This window comes from Odontesthes bonariensis, chromosome 12 (assembly GCF_027942865.1).
Source record: "Odontesthes bonariensis isolate fOdoBon6 chromosome 12, fOdoBon6.hap1, whole genome shotgun sequence".
Taxonomy (NCBI): domain Eukaryota; kingdom Metazoa; phylum Chordata; class Actinopteri; order Atheriniformes; family Atherinopsidae; genus Odontesthes; species Odontesthes bonariensis.
The window spans coordinates 31,325,170-31,348,612 of NC_134517.1; the positions used below are offsets into that span (position 1 = coordinate 31,325,170).

A 23,443-nucleotide genomic window follows, 5' to 3' on the forward strand; every position below is an offset into this window, starting at 1 on the left:
TCCCTAAATACACCCATTTATTACAACTATTTTCCTGTCTCCTGTTCTCTCCTGGGTCCAGTCTTCTGCAGCTCCTAAAACCCTTTTTCTTGTCTATCGAGCCAAGGTGTAAGCATGTTGGAATGCGAACACATTTATTCTTCAGCTATTACATAAAACTCACACACAGTATCCACATTTTTTTCCTTTACTGTGGTTTTAAAAATGAAAGGGGCAAAAAACTGTTTCATACATGTGACACATGTGACCGTCACCAGCGAACATCAAATTCAAAAAGAGACAAGTATTTAAAAACACCTCCAAACCAGAGTTACATTGTGGATCCAGAGTAAGATCAGCAGAAGTTGGGCTTGTTAGCTACCAGAACAGAAAAGATGGTCAAATCTTTAGCAGCCATAGTTGTACTTAGACTCATACAAAAGAGGAGTTTGAGTCATGCCATGACATGACAAAAAAAAAGAAAAAAAAAGATGAAAAGTGGAAAACCCGTCAAAAAGCTCTACTTTAAAACTGCTAAAAAAAAGGGTTTAAGCCTGTTGACTTCATTTTGTCACAGCATCTCTTTGAAATCTGCTAACACTTATTAACAAACCTGAAACTCCAAAGAGTGAGAGTTCAGCAAAAATCTTAAAGTATCTGTTCTTCTCATGCACAATAACAAATGAGCATATTTCCCAAAATGTCAAAGAATCTGCTTAGAAATATATATTTAGCTTTTCTTTTTTTTCCAGATGTCTCTATTTACTGAATCTACAAATGTATGGACATTTGAAACTGCTGTTACAATACAAACTTATTGTGACAAACTACCCCCCCCCCCCATTAAACTGTATATTTTATCAGCCACTTGAATCTTTACACATTGCACAAGACTGCATCTTTAAACCAAGACGAGATACCTACATTTGAAACACTGACAGCTGTGCATCTTGTATTTCTCATCCTGTTTTGTGTTTCACATTTAAAAGCTGCCGGCTAACTGGACAGACTCAGAAGCTTTATTACTCAACAAAAGCACAAAAATGGAGGAAAAAAATACCAGATTTTCCGTAAACAAAATTTGACTCGGTGGTTATAAAGTGCGTCATTGCTGTTGAACTAAAAGCAAACACCTGCCGAGCCTTATTACTGTTCTTTAAAAGAAGCCTCATTGTTCTGCTGCCTTAATCCTGCTTTCTCAGCCTCAGAAGCCTGACAGCTTCTCACCTGCTGTTAATAACAGCTGTGAAAAACTTGGAATCTGACTAAGATTTTCTGCTACAAGCATCATCTTTCCTTGACTTCTCATGTAAACCCTGAGCTACCTTTGTCCCCTCTGTGAAATACAGCCACTGCTTCTGTGTAAAACTTTTAAATCTGAGTAAGCTGACTGGATGTTTTCCTCTTGACCAAAGGTTAGTCAGCCTGTTAATACATCATCAAGCAAGCAGGTCATTCGAGAAATAGGCATTTTTTGAGGAAATCACAAACGATAAAACAGTAAAATTTTAAATGCCTGCACCCGGCTGTGACTGTTTAGAAAATATATTAAATCCCTGCATAATAAATTAATTAAACTCCAAAGAATAACCAATTGGACATTACATTGTTTTTCCCATTTGTAGACCAAGCTCTTTTGATAATTGGCAACAAATTAAATGAGTTACAATCCGTTTGGGAGATGCAATGCAATACAGTAAAGCACATAAACAGCCAAAGAATCTAGGTGCTTCATGTCTTTATAGTACAAAGGAAAGGGGGAGGATGAGTTTGCTATGGCACACGACAGGTCACAGAGTACACTATGTTTGGAAAATTGAGCTTCAGATTTCCTCTTTGGATACTCCATGACTCTGCAAATGGTGCAAAGAAGGTGTTCCTACCAAGTAATGTAGTATTTGTAATATTTAGAGCATTCTTGAAAATTGGTCTTGCACTTTTCTTTTCTTTTAAAGCTCAGAGATTTAAAATCTCAACTATGGACCTTTTTAATTGATGTGAATGTGACATCTGGACAGCCAGTAGACAACTGGTAGCTAACGAGCCTTTGTGTAACCACACAGCACAATGAACCAAGCTGTTTTAACTAACTTAGGTCAAAGTAATGTTGCATCTTAAATCAGAACTTGAAAGCTTGAACAAATATAACTTGAAGGTACCCAACCGTCCCTCTCTGCTGTGCTTCAGCCATGCCTATAAAGGCCCAGCGTGAAGATTAGGGTTTGATGCTCCTTGGTTGTTTTCACTCAGGCACAGTGGCCCAAGGAGGAGCCAGATTCCTTGCTCTCTGTCTTATGGATTACTGACTGTTTTAGTAAATAAGATATTCCCATTCAAGTCAACAAGCTTTGCTTTAAGTCCTGGAAAAAGTTCAAATCCACAGCTCAGGTGCAGATACACCTTGATAATGAAAGCTTGGTACAAGCCCACCTTCATGCACTGATCCAACTTCTTTGCTGCACTCATGATTCCCTCTTGAGTCTTTCACAGCGGCTCCATATTCACAGATTTGAAAAAAATATATATATTTAAACACATATCAACCACCTACCAGACCATTTGACACAATGCATAAAGAGTGAAACAACACTGGCAATGTGCACTAATAGTTTGGCAAGAACACAATATAAACTGTGACTTTTACGAAGGATGCAGCTACATTTAAATCCTCTTTTTTTCTGCCACGATCAAATTTTTCAGTCTTTTTGCTGCAATGTATGAGCTACAGTATTCATCCACTTAACTGCAATTAGTCATATAAATTTATTCACAAAGATTTTCACGAAATACAAATATAGATTTATTCAAGATTTTTTTTTAACTTCCCTTCTTCGTGTGCTTCTGCTTTATTGTTAATTCTTCCTCGTGGTTTTTTCAACAAACACAAAGGCAGCAGGAGGTTTTTCCTCCCTTGTTTGGCAGCTGGATCTGAACCTCTCCAAGTGTCAAAGAGTTGAGGTGTGCCAGGTTTTCTCTCCCTGACACCATTGTCTGATAAGGTGGCAGAAAACCGAGTCTAATCCACACTGATCCCCTCATTGGTACAGTATTTAGGAAGGTAGGAACCACCTAGGTGATGCCAAGAAATTGGCAGTATGACAGGGTCGCTGGGTTCACAGCAGCAAAGCATCCAATGAAAATGAATTTACATGAAGAATTGCTGCTTTGTTTTTTCCTATTTTATTTTTTTCCTTTTTATATCTGAAAAGCCGTGTCACTTTTTTAGTGGCCATGTGTCTAAAATGTGACTAAACTCATGGCCAGCCCATTTTTCTCAAATCTCTGCGCTAATGATTGACTGGAAGTTATCAAAGAATAAATTAGATGAGAAGGATATGCGTTCCAGGACTAATCTCACATCATGGCAGAAGCCTTTGTAAGAAAGGTGAAAAGAAGAAAAGAGGAAATTTGTCCTTGTTACATTATTATGGGGGTAAATTGAAAAATTATAAGAAAATGATTAGCTTAATGCAGCACCTCCTGGTCGTGCTCATAACTCATGGATTAAATAGTGCAAGGCTGGAATGCAAAAGCTATCTTCTGTACTGTCATTTTGCCTCACAGATTGCGTAACCCATGACCTCAGTGTCTGTAGAATCTGCACAGAGAGGCACTTTGTCTTTGGCACAACTTGAAATGTCAAACCCTTCCCTCCAAAGGACGGTGTGAACACATGGATGAAAGTTTTTTTTATTGGCCACGGTGCACTGAATTAACCTTGAACCAGGTTTTTGTTTAATTTTTCTCACACACAGCTCTCATCTTTGTCTCCATGGATTTTATCCTGTCCACACTCCATTTCCCTCCCGGGTAGCGAGGATTCCTTCACCTCGCTATCACAGTGTGCCTCTCCATTTCGTAACTTCTTGATATCACCCAGGGGTAGCTGGGTGGAGTTGTAAGCCAGCGGTGGGATGGTGTTAACCAGTATGAGTTGAAGAGGTTTCTTCTCTTGTTGATACCGACACCGAATGTAGCGCTGGAATGCTGCGCGGTATGTTTTATTAAAAAGTGTGTAGACCAGCGGATTGACCGCGGACGACAAGTATCCCACCCAGACGAAAATGTTCAGCAGGCCTCCCATGACTCCTGCATCACACATAGCTGGGTCACACACCACCACCAGCACATTAGTGATGAAAAATGGGCACCACATGACCACAAAGAGAAAAAACACCACCCCGAGGACCTTGGATGCCTTCTGCTCGTTGCTGATGGACTGCATGGTGCGGCGCCCAAAGAGTGAGCCGGAGACACTTCCACGGGTGCTGCCCAAGCCACTGCTGCTTCCTCGGCCTCCCACCTCCTGGCTAATAGAGCGCCTGAAGAGTTTCTCAGAGGACACGGAGGTTTGTGGCAGAAAGCCCAAGGTGAACGTGGTGGTCCATTTGGGCCGGGGGACCAGCTGATCCAAGCAGAGCGTGGCTTCGTTCTGCAGGGCGTTGATGGTCAGGAAGTAGGTGACGATCATGATGGTGAGAGGAACAAAGAAGGCCACAAAGGAGCCCACCAGTACAAAGTTATTGTCTGTCAGCAAGCAGCTGTCATCCTTAAAGACCTTGGAGTGGTCTCTGAGTCCCAGCACAGGAATTGGCATTGAGATCCCTGGAGAGAAGAGCGGAAAAGCAGATAAATTAGAATATTAGAATACAGCATGCACAATCTCTGGGATTCAGATACATATTAGTGTTTGTGTCATTGAGAGAAGAGATTAGAGCTGCCTGGTAAGAGAAAAGCTGGGTGATTGTATGCACTGGAAGTGCCATGGCTGATAATATTTGACTTTATTAGTACAATAAGGCAAACTTGACACCAAACATTTAAAGAATTTTAAAGCTTCATATTTCAATTATTCACTCAGATTTATTTTTGAATACTTTCTTGATTTAGATGAAATAATATCTCTGTTAACTTTGAAGAGTTTATGAAATCAGGACGTTTTGCTTAATAGCATAGATGTCAGCCTCCTGGTGGCGCAAGAACAAAAGAAAACTCATTGAATCATTGAAGTCTGTGAGAATACGAGACTAATTAAACAATTAATAGCTTGTTTAAAAAAACAAACAACAACACTGATATTCTGTATACTGTTCCCATTGTCTCCAGTAAGTAGCTCATGTAACATCTGCCAAAATTTAACTTGACAGGCAAAGCAATTTGACCGGAGCGGTTCACATTTGCTGCGTCCAATTTATTCATTATGTCTTGGTCAGAAACTATTTTTCCATTCGTCGGTCCTCTCCTCTCCTCTCCTCTGTGTTGTGTCTGTTAGTGGTCGTGCCTGTGGTCACTGCAGCAGTTCAATTTGTATTTTGTCCTCCAATTCATCCCCTAAATTTCCTATCTGAATTGTTTCTCCACAGTAAAGGCAGAGAATGGGCCTACTTTGAGTTGTGTGTCACTGCAGTGATGAAACACACCATCTTTATATTTGATACTCTCCAATTTATTTATTTATTTTTGTAAATATACTGCTCTTGTCTCAGCAGTCAGGCCTTCTGATAAAATGATGATAAAAGTGTCAAAAGTTTTGAAAGAGGATAAGGCTCGTGGAAACTGGGGGTTTACTCAAAAACTGAAACCAAAAATGCAGCAAAGCCGGAAACCATAAAGTAAACTATGAAAACAAAAAGTAAATTAAAACCAGATGGTTAAAACCAGACAAGCGATGAAACAAACTACAGAGAATAACCAAATGTAAGATCAGTGACTGCAGCTGAGGCTGATTAACAACAGGTGAGTGTGGAGCTGAGGACCAACTGAACTGAAGATGTGAAACTGAGACCAGGGCACAAGTACAAAAGTGCGGGAAGACAAAAGCAAGAATAACAACAAGGACAAACATAAGAGGGACAAAAAACAAAAAGGCAAATCAAGAATAGATGAATACAAATGGAGAATGAATCCTAATTCATACCAAAACTCAAAACGCCTAAGAACGCCAACAAGAAAAAAGTAAAAAAAAAAAAAAAAACACAGAAAAAAAAAACAAGGAAAAGAAAATCCAGAGTCAGAAAGTTCACAAAACCTCACAATACTAGCCAGACTTGGGCCACAGGAGATAAACTAAGCAATCTCCCTCATGGCATGTTGTCATTGCAGCTCGTAACAAACAGATAGGAGGGAAGTGCGGGAAACAGAATGAGGAGGGAACAGGATGAAACTGACAGGGAGGGCAGACTGAAATTCGTGCTTCTCTTTGGGACTGGGAAGGTGAAAGAGGTTTAATTCTCATTAACTCCAGATAGTTTGACAGAAAAGCTTTGACTTTATGTCCCAGTCTGCCTCAGAACTGCTTTAAAGTTCACAAAGGAAATCACAAGCACTTAAGTGGCTGATCAATCAACCTGTTGAAGTTGTTTATTTGTAATTTTAGAACAACATAAACCAATACATAACCCGCACAAAAACAACATTTCTGGAACATAGTGAATGATTCAGAGAGTGTGGGAGGAATGCTTTTCATCTTTTACTTTAAAGGATCAACCTTCTAACAATCATAATAGCAGCTGCTTTCTGACAGTATTTTGTGAAGGTTTTGGAAGCCTCACAGCATGACCTACTTCTGTTTAGCATCCTGATGTTTTGCAGCCAACTCTTCTCTACACTCCACCACTCCCATAGTCTTTGTCTGTACATGTGCACAATGTACAACCTCAAATCACAAAGAGTTGAGATAGTATTACTTTGACCGCTGTCATTATCAAAAACGATCAATTTTCCATGTGCAGCCTGGAACATTTCCCAGAATAAACATTTACCACTTTGTATTGTTGCCATTACTTTTCCCTGCAGTTCAAATCTGTTTGGCATTGAAGAGACCAGTCAATTAAGTTTTACTCTGTCCCATTCTTCTGTAAATGCATTTCAAGTCAATCGTCAGTTGTCAGATTGCCACACTTTCTCTTCGTAGAGTCCAGTACTGAAACATCCCATAGTTAAGCTGCTTTAGGCCTAGACTGCTGGGGGGCCTCATCTGTCACACCTTTCCTCACTTTACTCTCTTTTTCCCCCCATTTAATTTCTCAAATGATATTATGTACATGTGACATTATTGTGGTCATTAACTCGTGTCTCCCTGTTCCAACAGGTATCCTTTGAATGGTGTCACGGTGGTTTTTTTCCCCTCTTTTCTGTCTTCTCAAACCCCAGCTGGTGGAGGCGGATGTCCACCCTTCCTGAGTCTGGTTCTGCCAGAGGTTTCTTCCTGTTAAAAGGGAGTCGTTTCTCTCCACAGTCGCCTCAGGCACGCTCAGGCCGGGAGATTGGACTGAAGACAAGTTTCGGTGCAATCTGTTGGTTTCCTTAGCGAGGAAATTGTTTTTGAATTGGATTTTTTTTTTATTAATTAATTGGATTTCATTGGATTATGATTACAATGAATTGAACTCCAATTGGCTTGAATTGGACTTTATTATTCAAGTGCTATATAAACAAACTGAATTGATAGCCTCTTCTTCCTCAGTCATGACTTTGCAATGGATGCAGGATATGGTTTCGCATTGCCTTGTTAAAATTGTGGACATCTATGGAGGCATTATATGTTCTAAAATTTAAATATATTTTCTGCATTGATGCTACCGTCACAGAAGAGTACACCTCGGAGTGTTGATAGACTCAGATCTGACTTTCAGCAGCCACATCAAAGCTGTCACCAAGGCAGCTTTTTACCACCTCAGAAACATCAACAGAATTAAAGGTTTCCTCTCCCAAAAAGACCAGGAGAAACTCATCCATGCATTCATCTCCAGTAGACTCGATTACTGTAACGCTCTTTTAACTGGACTTCCCAAAAAGAGCATTAAACTTCTGCAGCTCATCCAGAAATGCTGCTGCTGGAGTTTTAACCCGGACTAAGAGATCTGAACACATCACAGCAGCTTTAAAATCTTTACTCTGGCTTCCAGTCAGTCACAGAATAGATTTTAAAAGCCTGCTGATGGTTTTCAAATCCCAGAACGGTTTAGGCCCAAAATACATCTGTGATATGTTCAGAGAATATAAACCCAGCAGAGCTCTTAGATACAAGGACTCAGGTCAGCTGGTCCAGTCCAGAGTCCAGACTAAACATGGAGAAGCAGCATTTAGCTGTTATGCTGCAAACAAGTGGAACAAACTGCCAGTGGAGATTAAACTTTCACCAAATGTAGACATTTTTAAATCCAACTTAAAAACATTTATTTTCTCATGTGTCTATGCATGAAATCTGCACGATATCTTTGAATTTATCTGGACTGTTGCTTGTTTTTAAATTCATTTATATTATTTTATTTGTTTCTCTTTATATTCTTTTATGTATTTTTAATGCTTCTTCCACTCCCTGCTGCAATGCTTTTATTTTTATGTGAAGCACCTTTAATTGTTTTGTACATGAAATGTGCTTTACAAATAAATTTGATTTGATTTGATACATCATTCAAGCAACCCCTTACCATCACAGAGCCTTATGACTTGCAGCTGATAACAGGCTGTCCAGAGCACACATCACCTGACAGACCCATATGTGGATAGTTTTTTCTGCATCTGCAATGCTGCTGTTAAACTCCATAATGATAATATTGAGCTGAAATATTGAGGTACTATCAGACTGTGCATTACAACTTAAAATGATAAGGTAAATGTAGGCTATGTGCTGTAAATACAAGGGTTTGTGCACTTGCTTTTAAAACTTAACACGGTCAAACTCTTCAGTTTTAGTTCAACAAGATTTTGGTTCATAAACTAAAGATGTGCCAGAGAAAGGAATACTAAATAATGGAGGTTTATACATAAAAAGAAAATATAATTTCACTCCTGTCTGCTTCCTTTCCAGCTGATCAAATACTATTTGTCATGGTTTCTACAACCCTTGGATTCACTGTGTTCTTGATAAGCCCCTCAAGCATCAGAGAATCATAGAAATCCAAAGTAAGCTTAGTCAGTGTTTTTGTTCTTCCTCTACATCGTCCTGATGGCAAACTCTCAGCTCTAAATTCTCTGAAAGAGACACACAATACAGCCTGGAGAAAACTTGACAAAAGTAGAAGGAAAAAGACAATCAAGTGGTAGAAAAGAGAGGGGAGGGAGACACAAAGAAGATGAAAAAGAGGTGGGAGGAGATGGAGAGGCAGAATTTAGAAGAACTGCAGTGTGCTGATCAAGCAGTATTTTAAACAACCAGACTGTTGTAAGAACTCCTCACTTATCCACACATCCAATTTCTAAAGTGCTTTTCTATTACACTGCAATCATCTGGTAAAAGTGGTGTTTTCTTTCAATTGCACCTGGTGTAACTTGGTGTAACTACTGTACAAGTAGTGATGGAATAAACTAAAAAGAATGGAACAACATTGAGTTTTCTCCATGCTCAAATGTAGACAAAGTCCACAGACTTTAAGAAAATAAATAAGGTTTAATGTACTGCAGTGATATGATAAAAACAAAGAAAATTTAAGATAGTTTAACCTAGAACAGTGCAACTGTTACAGGTCATACCTGCCGTCAAGATAATTGTGTTTATAGTGACTCCAACCTTCTCTAGACTAAAATAATCCACTGATTGTGTGCGCTTTACAGATTTTGGCTCCCATATATTAAACTATGAAAATTGTTGGAGATGAAGAAACTGCTTACAAAAACTGATAAAACAGAAATAAGTAGTTCATAGAGTTTAGAGAATCAGAGAGCTGAGAGTTCATTCATTCAGAACCTTTCAACACCTTTTACTTTATTAGCGCGAAGGTGAAAGAAACTTTTTTTGCTTTTTGGACACTTTCAGGTATTGAATCCAAACCAAACCCAGGAGGAGCATTTAGCTCATCGTCCAGTGCTGAGGAGCTGGGTTTCAGGGCCATAAAAGGGAGGAGGGTAAAACCTGAGGAAGGCGATTTAAAACCCACTCAAACACAAAAACTCGAAAACACAAACAACAAACACCCACAGACACGCACACACACGCACACACACACACACACACACACACACACACACACACACACACACACACACACACACACACACACACACACACACACACACACACACAAAATGGACTTTCTTCTGTCTTTATTAAATGTCTACCTTCGGAAATGTGTTTGGTCTACCAGAATGTGTGAGTAATACAAAAGTCTCTGCACATCACAGAAGCCCTGGTTGGATTGCAGCTTTAAAATCATGCAATAACTCCGTGTTGCCTCTTTGGACCAAAACAGACACTTGGATCACAAGTTGCTCCAAAACTGGCAAATATTGTTGCAGTTACAGAGAGCCAGCATGTTTTTTATATATATATATGTATATTATTCCAGTTTTGGAGCATCTGAGTCATAACGTTTCCTGTAAAATTCATTTTTATTGCAGACTGATGATTCTACTTCGTCACTGTCCTCATGAGCAGGACTCTTGAGAGTAATAAATATATGCCCCGACATAAATGTCAGTGTCATTTGATTCTCCCATGACCCTGAATTGGATAAAGAGGGTATGGAAAATGGATGGCTGGACGAATGGAGGATGTGATTATCCAAAGTATTTCTGATCCTCTCTGTGCGTGGCAGCTACAGTGTGATATTAGAATTACAGCTTAAACCGTTTGAGGAACACTTCCAGACATCAACAGGTTACAGCTCCATCATGGAAAGAAAAGGACAAATGTGAACATGATCCAGAAACGCGGCTTCTCTGGGCCGAAGATCATTTGGAATTGACTGAGACAAAGGGGAAAGCTGTTCTGTGGACAGATCAATGAAGACTGGAAGTTTTACATAATCCTCATCTGAAAGGCGAGCGCTGCGAGTATTAATGCAGCCGATGCAGTGCTGACATTTAACTACACTGTAATAAGCTGCAACTTTAGAAGGTCTATGGCAATCAAGAGAAACCAGTTCATTCTTTATGGTGACCAGGATTGGCTCCGTTTGAATTTTAAGTCTTTGGAAAAGTTAAAAGAAGTAAGCTTCACAACAAGTCAGCACTCACGGTGGACTCGGTCAGGACTAGAGTTTCATCAGAAGTTAAGGAAGCAAACGCAGGACTTCCAGAGTAAGGAGGCGAGGACAGGTGGAGATGGTGAGCCGTTGCCGAAAACAAAGCCACAACCAAAACTCAAACGGAACAAGGAAAGGATGAGCTTACTGACTAACAAGGAAAACACAAGAAAGACAACAATCCCAGCGTCAGCAACATCAATGATCAGGCAAATAAGAGGGTTGACTGCAGAGCTACAAGTTGTGGGAGGGTTGATGAGATGTGGCTGATTCACTGGACACAGGTGTGATTGAGACCAAAAGGAAGGAGGAACAAAATCGAAATGACTGAGGACATCTACGGGCAATGACAAGGAAAAGAATCTCAATCCAACTCAGATGACGGAAAACTAAAACAGAATGCAAGGAATAAAGTTCAAACAAAAGAGCACAGAACAACAAAAAAAAAGAAATAACTAAACCAGGGTACAGACTAAGAAACCAAAAATCACACAAAAAGCCAAGCATCGTGACTCAGGTGATCAGTGCAGAATGCAACGCAGCTGACAGGCAATTAAATTCCCTCCTTGAAATATAAAGCATGATTCTCACTGCAGATCATTCCCAACATTCCTTAAAAATGTCAAATAAAGAAAAGGAGAGAGGAGTAATCATTTCAATTAATCATTAGTATTAAAGGAGAAACTGTATCAGTCTGAGTTACATGATGACCACTGTTGATAAAAGCCCACCATCACATAATGACACAACTTATTGCTGTGGAGATGGTTTCGGCTATGCACAACTAGTGTGATGACTTCATCTATCCCTGCAGATGCCCTCTTTTTGCTTTTATTAGTACAGTCTACAGTCTGTGAAATAACATGGAAATAAAGACAAAATTGTGTGCTGATAAGACCCAAATTTACTTGGTGCGCTGCTCACGTGTGATTTAACGATACCTTGCTGTAATATCAGCACACTGATATCAGCATACCTATTAATATCCCAAGTGTAAGTGCTGCAGTAGGCTTTTTACCAGCTTAATGAGCAGTTAAAAAGTTTTGAGTGTTTTTCTGAGGCTTGCTTTATCAAATTATTAGATCAAAGCTTCAGCAGAATTAGGCAGTTCAATTTAATGACGTTATGTCATAAAGTAACATTGTAATACTCAAAAGCAGTGATCGTAAACCAGACAAAAAATTACTCTTACATGTCCCCACTGTCGTTAGAAGGATATGTTCAGCGTATTTAGGGCAGATATAAACATTTTCCAGTCATTTTCATCGCAGAGAAATGATAACCATCTGTGCATGAGTCAGGGCAGACAGTATGTGCGCCCCATGTATAAACACATGCGTGGATGAAGTGCGTTTGCCCAGTGGGAGCACTACAGTCCATCACCCACAAACTGCAGGGAAACCAACTTATAAACCTGTCTGTTTGGCAAGTGTTCAGCGAAATCCTTTGTTTAAAGTGGCACACATGCCTCAGGGTGTGTTTATTGAGCTGTTAGATAAACAGTTTTTCACTCTGTCAGTCAAGTCAAGTCAGAACCATATACTTCCCTGCTTTCGTGAGTCAGTATTAGACTCGTTCATTTTCAACATGTCACAACAATATTCATACTGGAGTTTAAAGACGTGTTTACACTGTGGGAATAGAAGGAGTCTTGCTTCACAGACATCCAACACATTCTCATCCATGTCACAATAAATGTCTTTTGTTTTAATAAACAAGTGACAAGGTCCCCATTCAGGGGCAGGAGGAGAGGAGGTGGGAGAGGGGAACAATGTGAGAAACAGGAGATGGAAGATTGAGACCAAATTGCAGTTCTCGTTTTTTCCACTTCCTTGTTTTTGGTCACACTGCCTTTTTCTTTTGGTTTTACTTACTATTCGATTGCTGTTTGGTTAGGTTTGGGCATCATAACTTCTTGGTAAGGTTTAGGAAACTTAAAAACTTGGGAAGATTTCTGATTAAACAGTTTATCTACAGTGTTAAAAAACAGAGGCATCCCACCTCTGGTCCGGCACACATGTGCCATGTAGAAGTGAGAGGGAGAGAGGAGTGATATCATAAATGGAGATGGAAACATAAAACAACCCTGATTTGTCTGAGCTATCAAGTTTTTTTTTGTGTATTCAGACTAATAAAAAAAATCTGAGAATGCAAATTAATTGTCAGATTTCCTTGTTGTGATATAGAAGATTAAACAAAGTACTCTTAGAGCTTTACTAGCTCATTAAATTAACTATACTGTATATATATGCGCTGTAGGACTGAGAGGTTCAGAAGGTCCTTTGTTCCCACAGCCATAAGGCTTTATAACAGTGACTGCTGAGTTCTTCTCAAATTGATTGATTGATTTTTATTTATTATTTGTTTATTTTGCCATTTAGTCATTTATTATTATTTAGTTAGTAGTAGTATTATTATTGTTGTTTTATTGTTGTTAATTCAATCATTGTAAATATTTAAAAAAATATTGAGCTACTTGACGAATTTTAATTTCCCCCATTGGGGGATAAATAAAGTATTTTTCTATTCTATTCTAACTATATAACTAATCTTGTAATTTGCTGTTAATAGCACAGCAAAAAGCAAGAGGAAATTAGTTTAATTTCTGTACAAGACCTTGTACAGTGATGGAAGTTTCCCTGCAACCCAGATCGGCTCACTGAAAGTCACATCATGAGATTTACGATAATAAATCCCCCCCCGAAAAATGTTTTTTCTTGAATTTTTTTAGTTGGTAATTACAACAGCCCTTGGTTGACACATATTAGTCTAATTCACATTAAGATAAACATTTCATGTCATGTCAGGTGTAATGAAAAAAAGGATTTAATTTATCATACAACGTGTGAGGTAATGAAGTGCTTCCCAAAGTGCAGTGAGAGGTTGTGCACTGTGACCATCACATGTGTGAACATATGCATACACATTTCAGTTTGGATGAGGTCATTTTGGAGATGTTCACACACAAACACCACCAACATGCACTTATGCAAGCCAGTGTGAGCATGAACACCCCCTCTTCATTACGTCCAATCGGATCACAGATTCTACTCCCCGGAGGAACATTAGCAGAGATGACTCGATACCAACCAAAACACTACAAGCACTTCGTTCTCCTCGTCCTCCTCAACCCGAGGAGAGACCTGAGGAATACAAATAAGACCAGAACTCTGCTAAGTAAACCCTGAAATAATCCGTTTGGGTTTGTGAGGGGGCAGTTTAGCACTGAGGCGTGTTCGCCCTGCTTCAACACAGCCGGAGGGTGGGACCTGCTGCCTGCCATGCTGACATCACATTATTTAACTCAACCTCCTACTCGACCTGTGCAGCTTCAGCTCAGAGGTTTTATTGTAGTTATCTGCATAGACAGTTTTAATCTCCAAAAGTAAAAGGAGAACGTCCAAGATTATGCAAAATTTCTTATTTTTCTCTTTTTTCGACCCAGTTAATCCCTAAATTCACAGGCTGTTTTCTAATTTGCACTGGTTTGTAACACTTTTGGGATTTCTATTTAAATAATTACAAAAATATATCTTAAAGAACATTTTAACATAGTATGATTTAGCTGTGTTTCATGATCCTTGCACAGAGCCTGCTGGTAACTTCTCCCGGAGTTACTCTTCAAATAAAAATCAGTCAATAAAATCGCATGCTTGCATTTATTGCAGCTGAGTTATTGTTCGAAGTGCGAGCAGTTCTAATATTTTACAGATGAGGGGACGCACTGATGCTGCACCTCTGTTGGGGATTCAACTTAACCAAAATATAGACTGTTAAAGAAACCATAAGCTTCTTAAAGTCATGGCTCCTCTTTTCTTTTCAAGGGACCTACTTATGTCAGAGTCTATCACAGTCCAAACTTCAAGCATGGATATCTGATTGTTGTCCTGCATTTTGTCATTCTTAAAGTTTTTACTCCCATAGTGTAAATAACCGGAAGGTTGGTGGTTCGCTTCCCACTCTTGCCACTCTTAAATTCAATGTGACCTGCACATCTTTAATTAGAATTACTGCACGACTCTGTGTAGTTAATCCAGATTAGTAACACATTTATTTATATAGAAATATATTTGTAAACTTCAGCAAAAATGTAGGAATTTTAGCTAAGAACATACTTCATTTATATAGCATCATTCCCAACAGAAGTTATCTCAGGACTCTATACAGAGAAGACTGTATATATAAAAAGCAAGTTATTAGTTGTGTGGGAGGTGGGATAGAGATAAGCACAACCTGGCTGTAACTGAGAAATGCATGCTGACAGAGAAAATTAGATTAATCATGATTCTCTATGAAGTCTCTACATGGGCCCAAGTTGCATGATGATTACTATCTAAATGTTGTACACCATGTTCAGTGTGTCAGAAGTAGGATTAACCCTTTCATGTCTGCACTGAGAAAGAAGATAAGGGAAAATATTTCCTTACAATTTAATAAGAATGCAATGACAATAAGAATTAATGGTCGGGTTGATGCTCTATGGTAAAATCATTACATACCTAAAACCAAGTAGAGATTGTTTGGGTAAGTTTCCCTGCACAAAGTTTTGATAAGATACTCAAAAGTCACTGAAAAATGTGTTGTACCAAATGTTAGAGTGGCACATTTAACCCAGAAGATTCAGTTATAAAAAAAAGATGCAGTTACAACATCCTCGTGTGCTTCCAGCAGAGGGACCGCAGACTTGGTCCAGACAATAAAAACTAATTATCAGCCAGGCAACAGGAAAAAATATCTCATGATGGTTTAGAGCAGTGGTTCCAGGCAGATTATAGAATTTACACAAAGCAGGTACCAAAAACACTGAAATTAATTTTCCTGTGGTGGATGCACTGCTGTTCCTCTAAAGTAAGTATGAAGGTTTATTTGTTGGAGGGATACCTTTGCTGCCATTGGATGTGTGTTTGACCAGCTCTTCCTTATTGGATGGAGGTGTCTGTTGTATTACCACCATCAGCTAAAATCTCACACTCGCGGTGTTAATAGAACTCATGTTTTTAATTGTGTTAAAATGAGATTTTTTTAATGGTATTAAAAAAAATACAATAAAACATGGTTGAAATGTGATAAGGAAAAGAATCTAAACATAAAGTGGCTGAACCTTTTACAGAGTTCTTCACAGACAAGAGGAGGAAAATCAAAGAGCATGCCTTGAGAGACTTGGGTTAGTCTGCAAAAGGAAGCCAAGAACATCTCAGCCCAGTGATTCAGAACAAACAATGAACAAACTGAAAGCTATTTAAAGAATATGCCGCTGTTTTTGTTCCTTTTATTAAATAGTGCGTGTCACAGCTAAATTCCAGGCAGCCACATGTTTCCATTCAGTTCAGCTCAGAGAGCCAGTCCCAATAGATGTTTGGACACTTCTTCTCATTCAGTAGTTTTTCATTTTATTATTATTATTATGATTTTACACTGTAAATCTGCACTAAAGAACGACCCTGTTGATCATTTATTCATGCAGGCAACAACAAGCTGTATATTATACTGAATTGTCATGTGAGTTATTGATTATATTCCATTAAGAAAGATGGTGTAATAGCTGTAAAATACATATAGCACATAAATAGGACAGCAAAGTAAAACATCATCATAAGAATATGTTTGGAAGCTTGTTTTTCATCTGAGGTGAGATGAGTGTGTGAAGATGCACACAGTTTCCCAACTAATCACAGTTTTCTCTGCGGATTCTCTTTACAATTTGGTGAAAAATATCAGATTATACCTTGCATACATTAATCGAGAGTCTGGCAGAAGCAAAGTTCTCAGCTAAACGCTAAACAATCTGATTTTGTGTCGCCAAACAGACTGTAATATCTCTGAATCAGTTCATGTGGATCCTGAAAGCTTGAGGATGCCAAGCAGAAAAAAGATAGTGTGGAAATAAACCAAGCAATCTAAGACATGATATAAAATGAAATTTGGTTTTATGTGTGCACTAGATTATCTTGTTAGGTCTGCACTGCTTCCTCAATTCAACCAGCCATTTATAGACAGATAAGTGGCTGTCGTGAAGCCTGATAATACAAGCCAAAACAGTGACGGGCTTCTCCAAGAGAAGCTGTATTTCTGAGAAACAAGCAACCGCTCAGAATGACAGAACTAATGAAGTGGAGGCAATAGGAAGCAAACACAGACTTCAGCTCCATCAGGGAGGTCAGAGGAGTTAGGTGCCTCCGACAACTCTCTCCAAATGAATTAGGGCCTTTGTTTTTGGTCACTAAAGTTTGGGGAAAATGCACAGATTGGAGGTTGTTGGGTCTAATGAAAAAAGTTGGAGGGAAATTAGCTGTAGTTTCATTTTAATTTCTTTCCTTCTCTAGTTGTTCCTCTTAATTCATCCCACTGGACTGTGAGAAATGGGAGGAATTATTTCAGTTATTCATGAACAATTATTTCTTTCAACTAATCAGACTTGTAATGGGCCTGTCATTTCAACACGATTAAAGGAATCTGTTATAATCCCACAGCTGGACCGTGTATTAACATGAAATGTTACTATATTGATTAGCTGTGCCAGCTTTCACTGCTCTTATTTCCTCTTCATTCATCTGAACGGGAAGGGTTCTCTTTCCTAAACTGCCCCTTTTTCTTTTTGGTTTTCTAAAGTTTCTTTTGTGGGGCTACTGACACCTACAGATTTTACACTTCTCAAATCAAAACATCAAGTTTCTCCTGATACAGTCATGTTTAACCTGAACAGGACAAAGAAGATGTTTGTAGATTTTCGGAAGTAGGAATAAGTTCAGCACCATCTCCATCCTGGGAGAAGAGGAGGAGGAGGATGGAGGACAGCAGATACCTTGGAGTATCTGCACAGCAGATTAGATTGGGAATTTAACATTGAGACACAGATGTATCTCTTCTATAAATTCATGTTGGTGGAGAATATAATCTGCTTTGCAGCCATCTGCCTGAGCTGCAACACCAGAGACAGTGACTCAAAGGAACTTAACATACAGATAAAGAAGGCTGGCTCTGTTCTGGGCGTCCACTCTGGATCTGATTGTACAAGCGTGTTGCATAAACTGCTCAGCATGATGCACAACACTGCACACCCTCTACACAACAACAGAGTCTGAGGCCTCTTTTTATCTCCAACAAGTACAGAGGGTCATTCCTACCCACAGCAACACACTCACATAATGAGTAAACTAATGGTTGATGTTCTTTTTATGTATCAATTTGCATCTAAATCCTCAACCTTTTTGCTGCAATAATATCATGTCCCTATGGGAATTAAAAAAGTAATATCCTATTTCTAAAGCACCAGATGGTTTGTTACATAAGACTGATTGGGAAATCCTCCATAGAAACCATCTGGAAAAGGCCAGGGATGTTCACAAAGAATTAAGGATATTATTAGATGAGGCATTTCTTTTTACCATGATTGAATAGTTCAACGAAGCACTGCCAACAGAAAAGATCCATGATTAGGACCATTAGGCCATACTTTACTGAGTGTCATCACACATGAAACCTGCCCCTAACTACCAGCGTAGGACTATGTATGTGTCTTGTTTAAAGTAGGGCTGGGCAAGTTAACTCGTTAATTATTTAACGCCGATAAATATTTTATCGTGCATTAACGCAGGTTTTACTTATTTATTTAAAACAAATAAAAACATTTAATTTTTGGGGGGCTTTTGTGCCTTTAACGGATAGGAAAGTTCAGAGAGACAGGAAGCAGGGGGCAGGGAGACAGGGAACGACACGCAGCACAGAGCCGTCCGATGCGGGATTTGAACCGGGGCCAGCTGCAGCTAAAATAAAACTAAATGCTAAAAGCTATACACTATTTTTTAATTATTTTTTGGATTTTGCGTACAAATGCAATTAATTGTGATTAATCAGGGAAATCATGTGATTAATTAGATTAAAAATTGTAATCGTTGCCCAGCCATAGTTTAAAGAGATGATGAAAAGATTCACTACAGAACTAAGGCAAGCCAGTCAGGGAAATGTAACAGCATTGTCAAAGTTATGTTGAGGACCTGCAATTCATGTGAATCTTTATGTGGATTTTATTTTGTTATCTACCAACGAGCTAAACATATCCACAGGACATGTGCATCATGGGTATTCCTTAATAATAGAGATCCCATTCAGTGGAATGACTAAATTCTTTAAGTAGTCTTCAGGAATAGTTCTCCAGGCTTCTTGAAGGACATCCCAAAGCTCTTCTTTGGATGTCGGCTGCCCTTTGTTCCGTTCTCTCTCAAGATGATCCCACACTGCTTCAATAGTGTTGAGCTCCGGGCTCTGGGCACTGTTTTCAGTCCAGTCTCAACCTTTTCTCTCTGTTTCCCTTCCTTAAGATTGGCCTCCTAACAGCCCATGGAGACCATTTCTGATGAGGCTTCAGCCAACACAAGATGCATCTCTCATGTCCTGTGTCAGGTCTTTGCTGGGTTTTTTTCTTATTTAAGGTCATCACTTTCAGATACTGTTCATCTGCTGTAGTTGGTTTCTTTTGTCCTGTCTCTTCTTCTTTTGTCCTTCACTTGTCCCGTTTCCTCAAATTTTTACGGACCCAGCCCGCCATGCTGAAATATGAAAAGTTTTTAGCTAATTGCTATTTGGGAATCACCTTTTTGGTGCAGGAATACTACTTTTTGTCTGTTAAACTGTGTTAGCGTTGGTGTTTTTCATAGATGCAACTTAAGAACTGGGAACTGTTGTTTGTTATGTGTAGACACAACACTTGTTCATCTTCATAGTTAGGGACCTTTTTAAGCTTGAATGATTTATAGGTTAGTGTTAAATGGCCTAATAAAACAAAACAAACGTATTCCTCTAAACTTCAGTGAAAAGCAGTCACTGTACAAAGAAAAACTTTGAAAGACCTTCAGAAAGCCTGAATAACTATTGCTCATGATGATTACAAGGAAGTCTGGCTGCTTTAAAGAAAAATATCAAGAAATGAAGAGTGGGTCACAACTCTCCACAGTTTCCAAGGTCAGACAAGTCACAGCAGTAAAATGACAGTTTCTCCAGTTCATCCTGAAATAATGATCAAATCAAATCAAATCAAATTTATTTATATAGCACATTTCATGTACAAACAGTTCAAAGTGCTTTACATAAAATAAAAGCATTGCAGCAGGGAGTGCAAGAAGCATTAAAAATACATAAAAGAATATAAAAAGAAACAAATAAAATCATTTAAATGAATTTAAAAACAGGCAACAGTCTAGATAAGTTAAAAGATATTTCATGCATAGACACATGAGAACAGAAATGTCTTTAACCTGGATTTAAAAATGTCTACATTTGCTGAAAGTTTAATCTCCACTGGCAGTTTGTTCCACTTGTTAGCAGCATAACAGCTAAATGCTGCTTCTCCATGTTTAGTCTGGACTCTGGACTGAACCAGCTGACCTGAGTCCTTGGATCTAAGAGCTCTGCTGGGTTTATATTCTCTGAACATATCACAGATGTATTTTGGGCCTAAACCGTTCTGGGATTTGTAAACCATCAGCAGGCTTTTAAAATCTATTCTGTGACTGACTGGAAGCCAGTGTAAAGATATTAAAACTGGTGTGATGTGTTCAGATCTCTTAGTCCGGGTTAAAACTCTAGCAGCAGCGTTCTGGATGAGCTGCAGATGTTTAATGCTCTTTTTGGGAAGTCCAGTTAAAAGAGCATTACAGTAATCGAGTCTACTGGAGATGAATGCATGGATGAGTTTCTCCTGGTCTTTTTGGGAGAGGAAACCTTTAATTCTGTTGATGTTTCTGAGGTGGTAAAAAGCTGCCTTGGTGACAGCTTTGATGTGGCTGCTGAAAGTCAGATCTGAGTCTATCAACACTCCGAGGTTACGAACCTGGTCAGTGATTGTAAGGTTCCGAGTCTCAAGATATTTACCAACGCTGACCCTCTTCTCTTTGCTACCAAACAGAATGATCTCAGTTTTGTCTTCATTTAATTGTAGAAAATTCTCTCTCATCCAGGTGTTTACTTCCTCCAGACACTGACACAGTACGTCTGCTGGGCTGCAGTCGTCCGGTGACAGAGACACATAAAGTTGTGTATCGTCTGCATAACTGTGATAATTGATGTTAAAGTTCTGCAATATCTGATAGAGGCGAAGCCTTGATCCTTTTGAAACATCTAATCAGTGAATCATTATAACTCACTTCAAACACTCTGTGGTGACTCTTTGTTCCATTTCCATGATTTCAGCATAAGAACATGACAGGGTGTCACAGGAGGAACTCCGTCATCTGACCTGTCTGGTGTTGCGGTTGATGGATTTTTTTTGGCTTTTCATTTTTTGTATTAGTTTTGCCTTGTTCCTACGGTTGCTTTGTCTCTTTGTAATTTCACATGACTCTGTTGTTATTCTGTTGTCACTTTGTTTCACTTAGGCGTTTTTCTGTGGTCGTTTTGTCTCTTTGTTTGAGTTGTTTTGTAGTAATTTTATGTTTATTCGCGTTAGCATTTTGCAACTTTTTGTTGTTGTTTTGATTTTTTTCCTGTAGTTTTGCAGCCTTTTGTCACTGTTATTCACTTATTAACTTATTGTATGTCAATGCGGTCATTCTGCATCCCTTTGTTGTAGTTTGGCTTCTGACCACAGCGACGCTGATCACTCTGTTGCCATTTTGTCGCTGAAGGTGAACTTAAGCACTAAGGTTTTATTTCTGAACTCCAACACTACATCATGACCTCCTGGTGAGGGTAAAGGGAGATAAGACATTAGATTTAAAGTGCATTTTCTTTACAATTGTATTGTACATTTGGCACTTGTGTCATTCACCTGAACAAACTGCTGTTTGTATTATCTGTTATATTCCAAAATCATGATGCGTCCTCTTTAAATCAATGGTGGTATCAAATAACTTTGATATCCAGGTTTAATGCATCTACCATCTATTAATATGAAAGCCATGGGGCTGAGAATACTTTCAACTGGAGAATAAATGGACTTTATACCATTTATCTTCCAAATTAGCTCAGTGTGAAAGCACATCAACAAATTATGAGGAGAACTTATAAATTATTACAGGAGAGATGTTTTTGGAGAATAGGTAGCAGGTGTTTTTTGCAGATTGGCTGCATATATTTTTGAGCTGTTCTTCATTTACCTCCTCATTTTCACCCAGTAAGTGTATATACTGGGTGCACAGAACTATTCTACAGTCCGTTTGTCCTTCCCACCACCTCCATCACTGAGTGGCTGCAGGCTTTTGACTACCGCCATATCATTACATTTCCTGCTCATCTAGGTCCATCAACATCTGGAGACCAGCCAGGCAGACACAAGCTAATTATCAGGAGCTGATTGTTCTGTCTTCTATAAAAATGATATTGACTCATAGACGTCACTTGTGTCTTGTGGAAATTGGATCTCATGAGGAGCTGACTGCCCTTATTCTTAGATGATTTACGAGTTTGTTGTCTGTATTTCCTCTGAAGTAAAGTCAGTTTAACAGCAGCTTCTCTTAAAACTTAGTTTATCTCTTTATGAACTAAAAGAGCCACTTTTTATTATTATAAATAAATGGGAAGTAAGGAGCTATGCAAGGTGCAGAACTTAGATGAACAAGGACACACAAATAACTATACTTTCTGAAATAGAAACCCATTTATTTCATCTCTAAAAACTCCATACTGCATTGATAAGGAATAATAGAAGCTCCAGCCAAACACTGAAATATCCATTTTCAGAGAAAGGACTCCAGTTTTTCAAGGAGATTTCATCATTGCGTGAATGGATGGGGGCAACCACATAACTTTTTCTATGTACATACACGTATTTGCATCTGCAAACCAGCTCTTCTCTGTACCAAAGGAGTGTTGAAATTTCTTTGTGTGGGAGATTTTTGTGAAAAACTTTTGGAAACTTTTGGAAACAGAGTAAAGACTAACAATAAGAGATAAGAGTGAGTCACAATTGCAGGGCTTAAGCGGGTATAGAAATAGATGGATGGACTATTGCAGGGATATTGCAAAACAATATGCTGTTCATATATTCAGTAAATCCCCACATTTGTTTTTCAAGGATCCAGTGTGAGTTTTAATTTCAAACAACCTGCCTGTTATGATTTCCATTGCCACTCTAACTTCTTTTTCCTTCACAATTAAATTTTCCAGTCTCCTTGTTGCTCTGTGTTCTCACAGGTCAGCAAGCTGCTGCCAGTGTTGTGTTCAGTTGAGGCTGACAGCACTTTCGATCAGGTCTAATTATCAGAAATTGATTCATTCTTGATAAGTTACGTTTTACAGAAGTCTATCTCAGATAAAGTCCAGCATGACTTACAAGAAACTTGGACTTTTATTCAGCAGAGCATTGAGGCTGAGCATATAGGGAACTTTATCTTTTCTTTTCTTTTTTTTTTATTCTGTAACTGTATAACTCAAGTCAGAAGCTCTGCACTGTGTATGTGTGTGTGTGTATTGTATGAGGGGGGGCAATATCTTTTTGTGTGGGCTAACATACATTTCTTTGACAATATTGCCTTCACGCTCATGAAAACCAATTATATACTTCACTT

General features: G+C 38.8%; 1 protein-coding gene across 1 annotated transcript in view; it reads right to left on the reverse strand.

The window, feature by feature from the left end:
• Positions 1-202: 202 nt before the first annotated feature.
• The window catches only part of htr2aa (5-hydroxytryptamine (serotonin) receptor 2A, genome duplicate a), a 63,008-nt gene continuing 39,767 nt past the window's right edge, over positions 203-23,443 (reverse strand). The window contains exon 3 of the mRNA XM_075478783.1: positions 203-4,584. Within this exon, the coding sequence (XP_075334898.1) occupies positions 3,725-4,584 (860 nt within the window). The 3' untranslated portion in view covers positions 203-3,724. The remainder of the gene's footprint in view (positions 4,585-23,443) is intronic.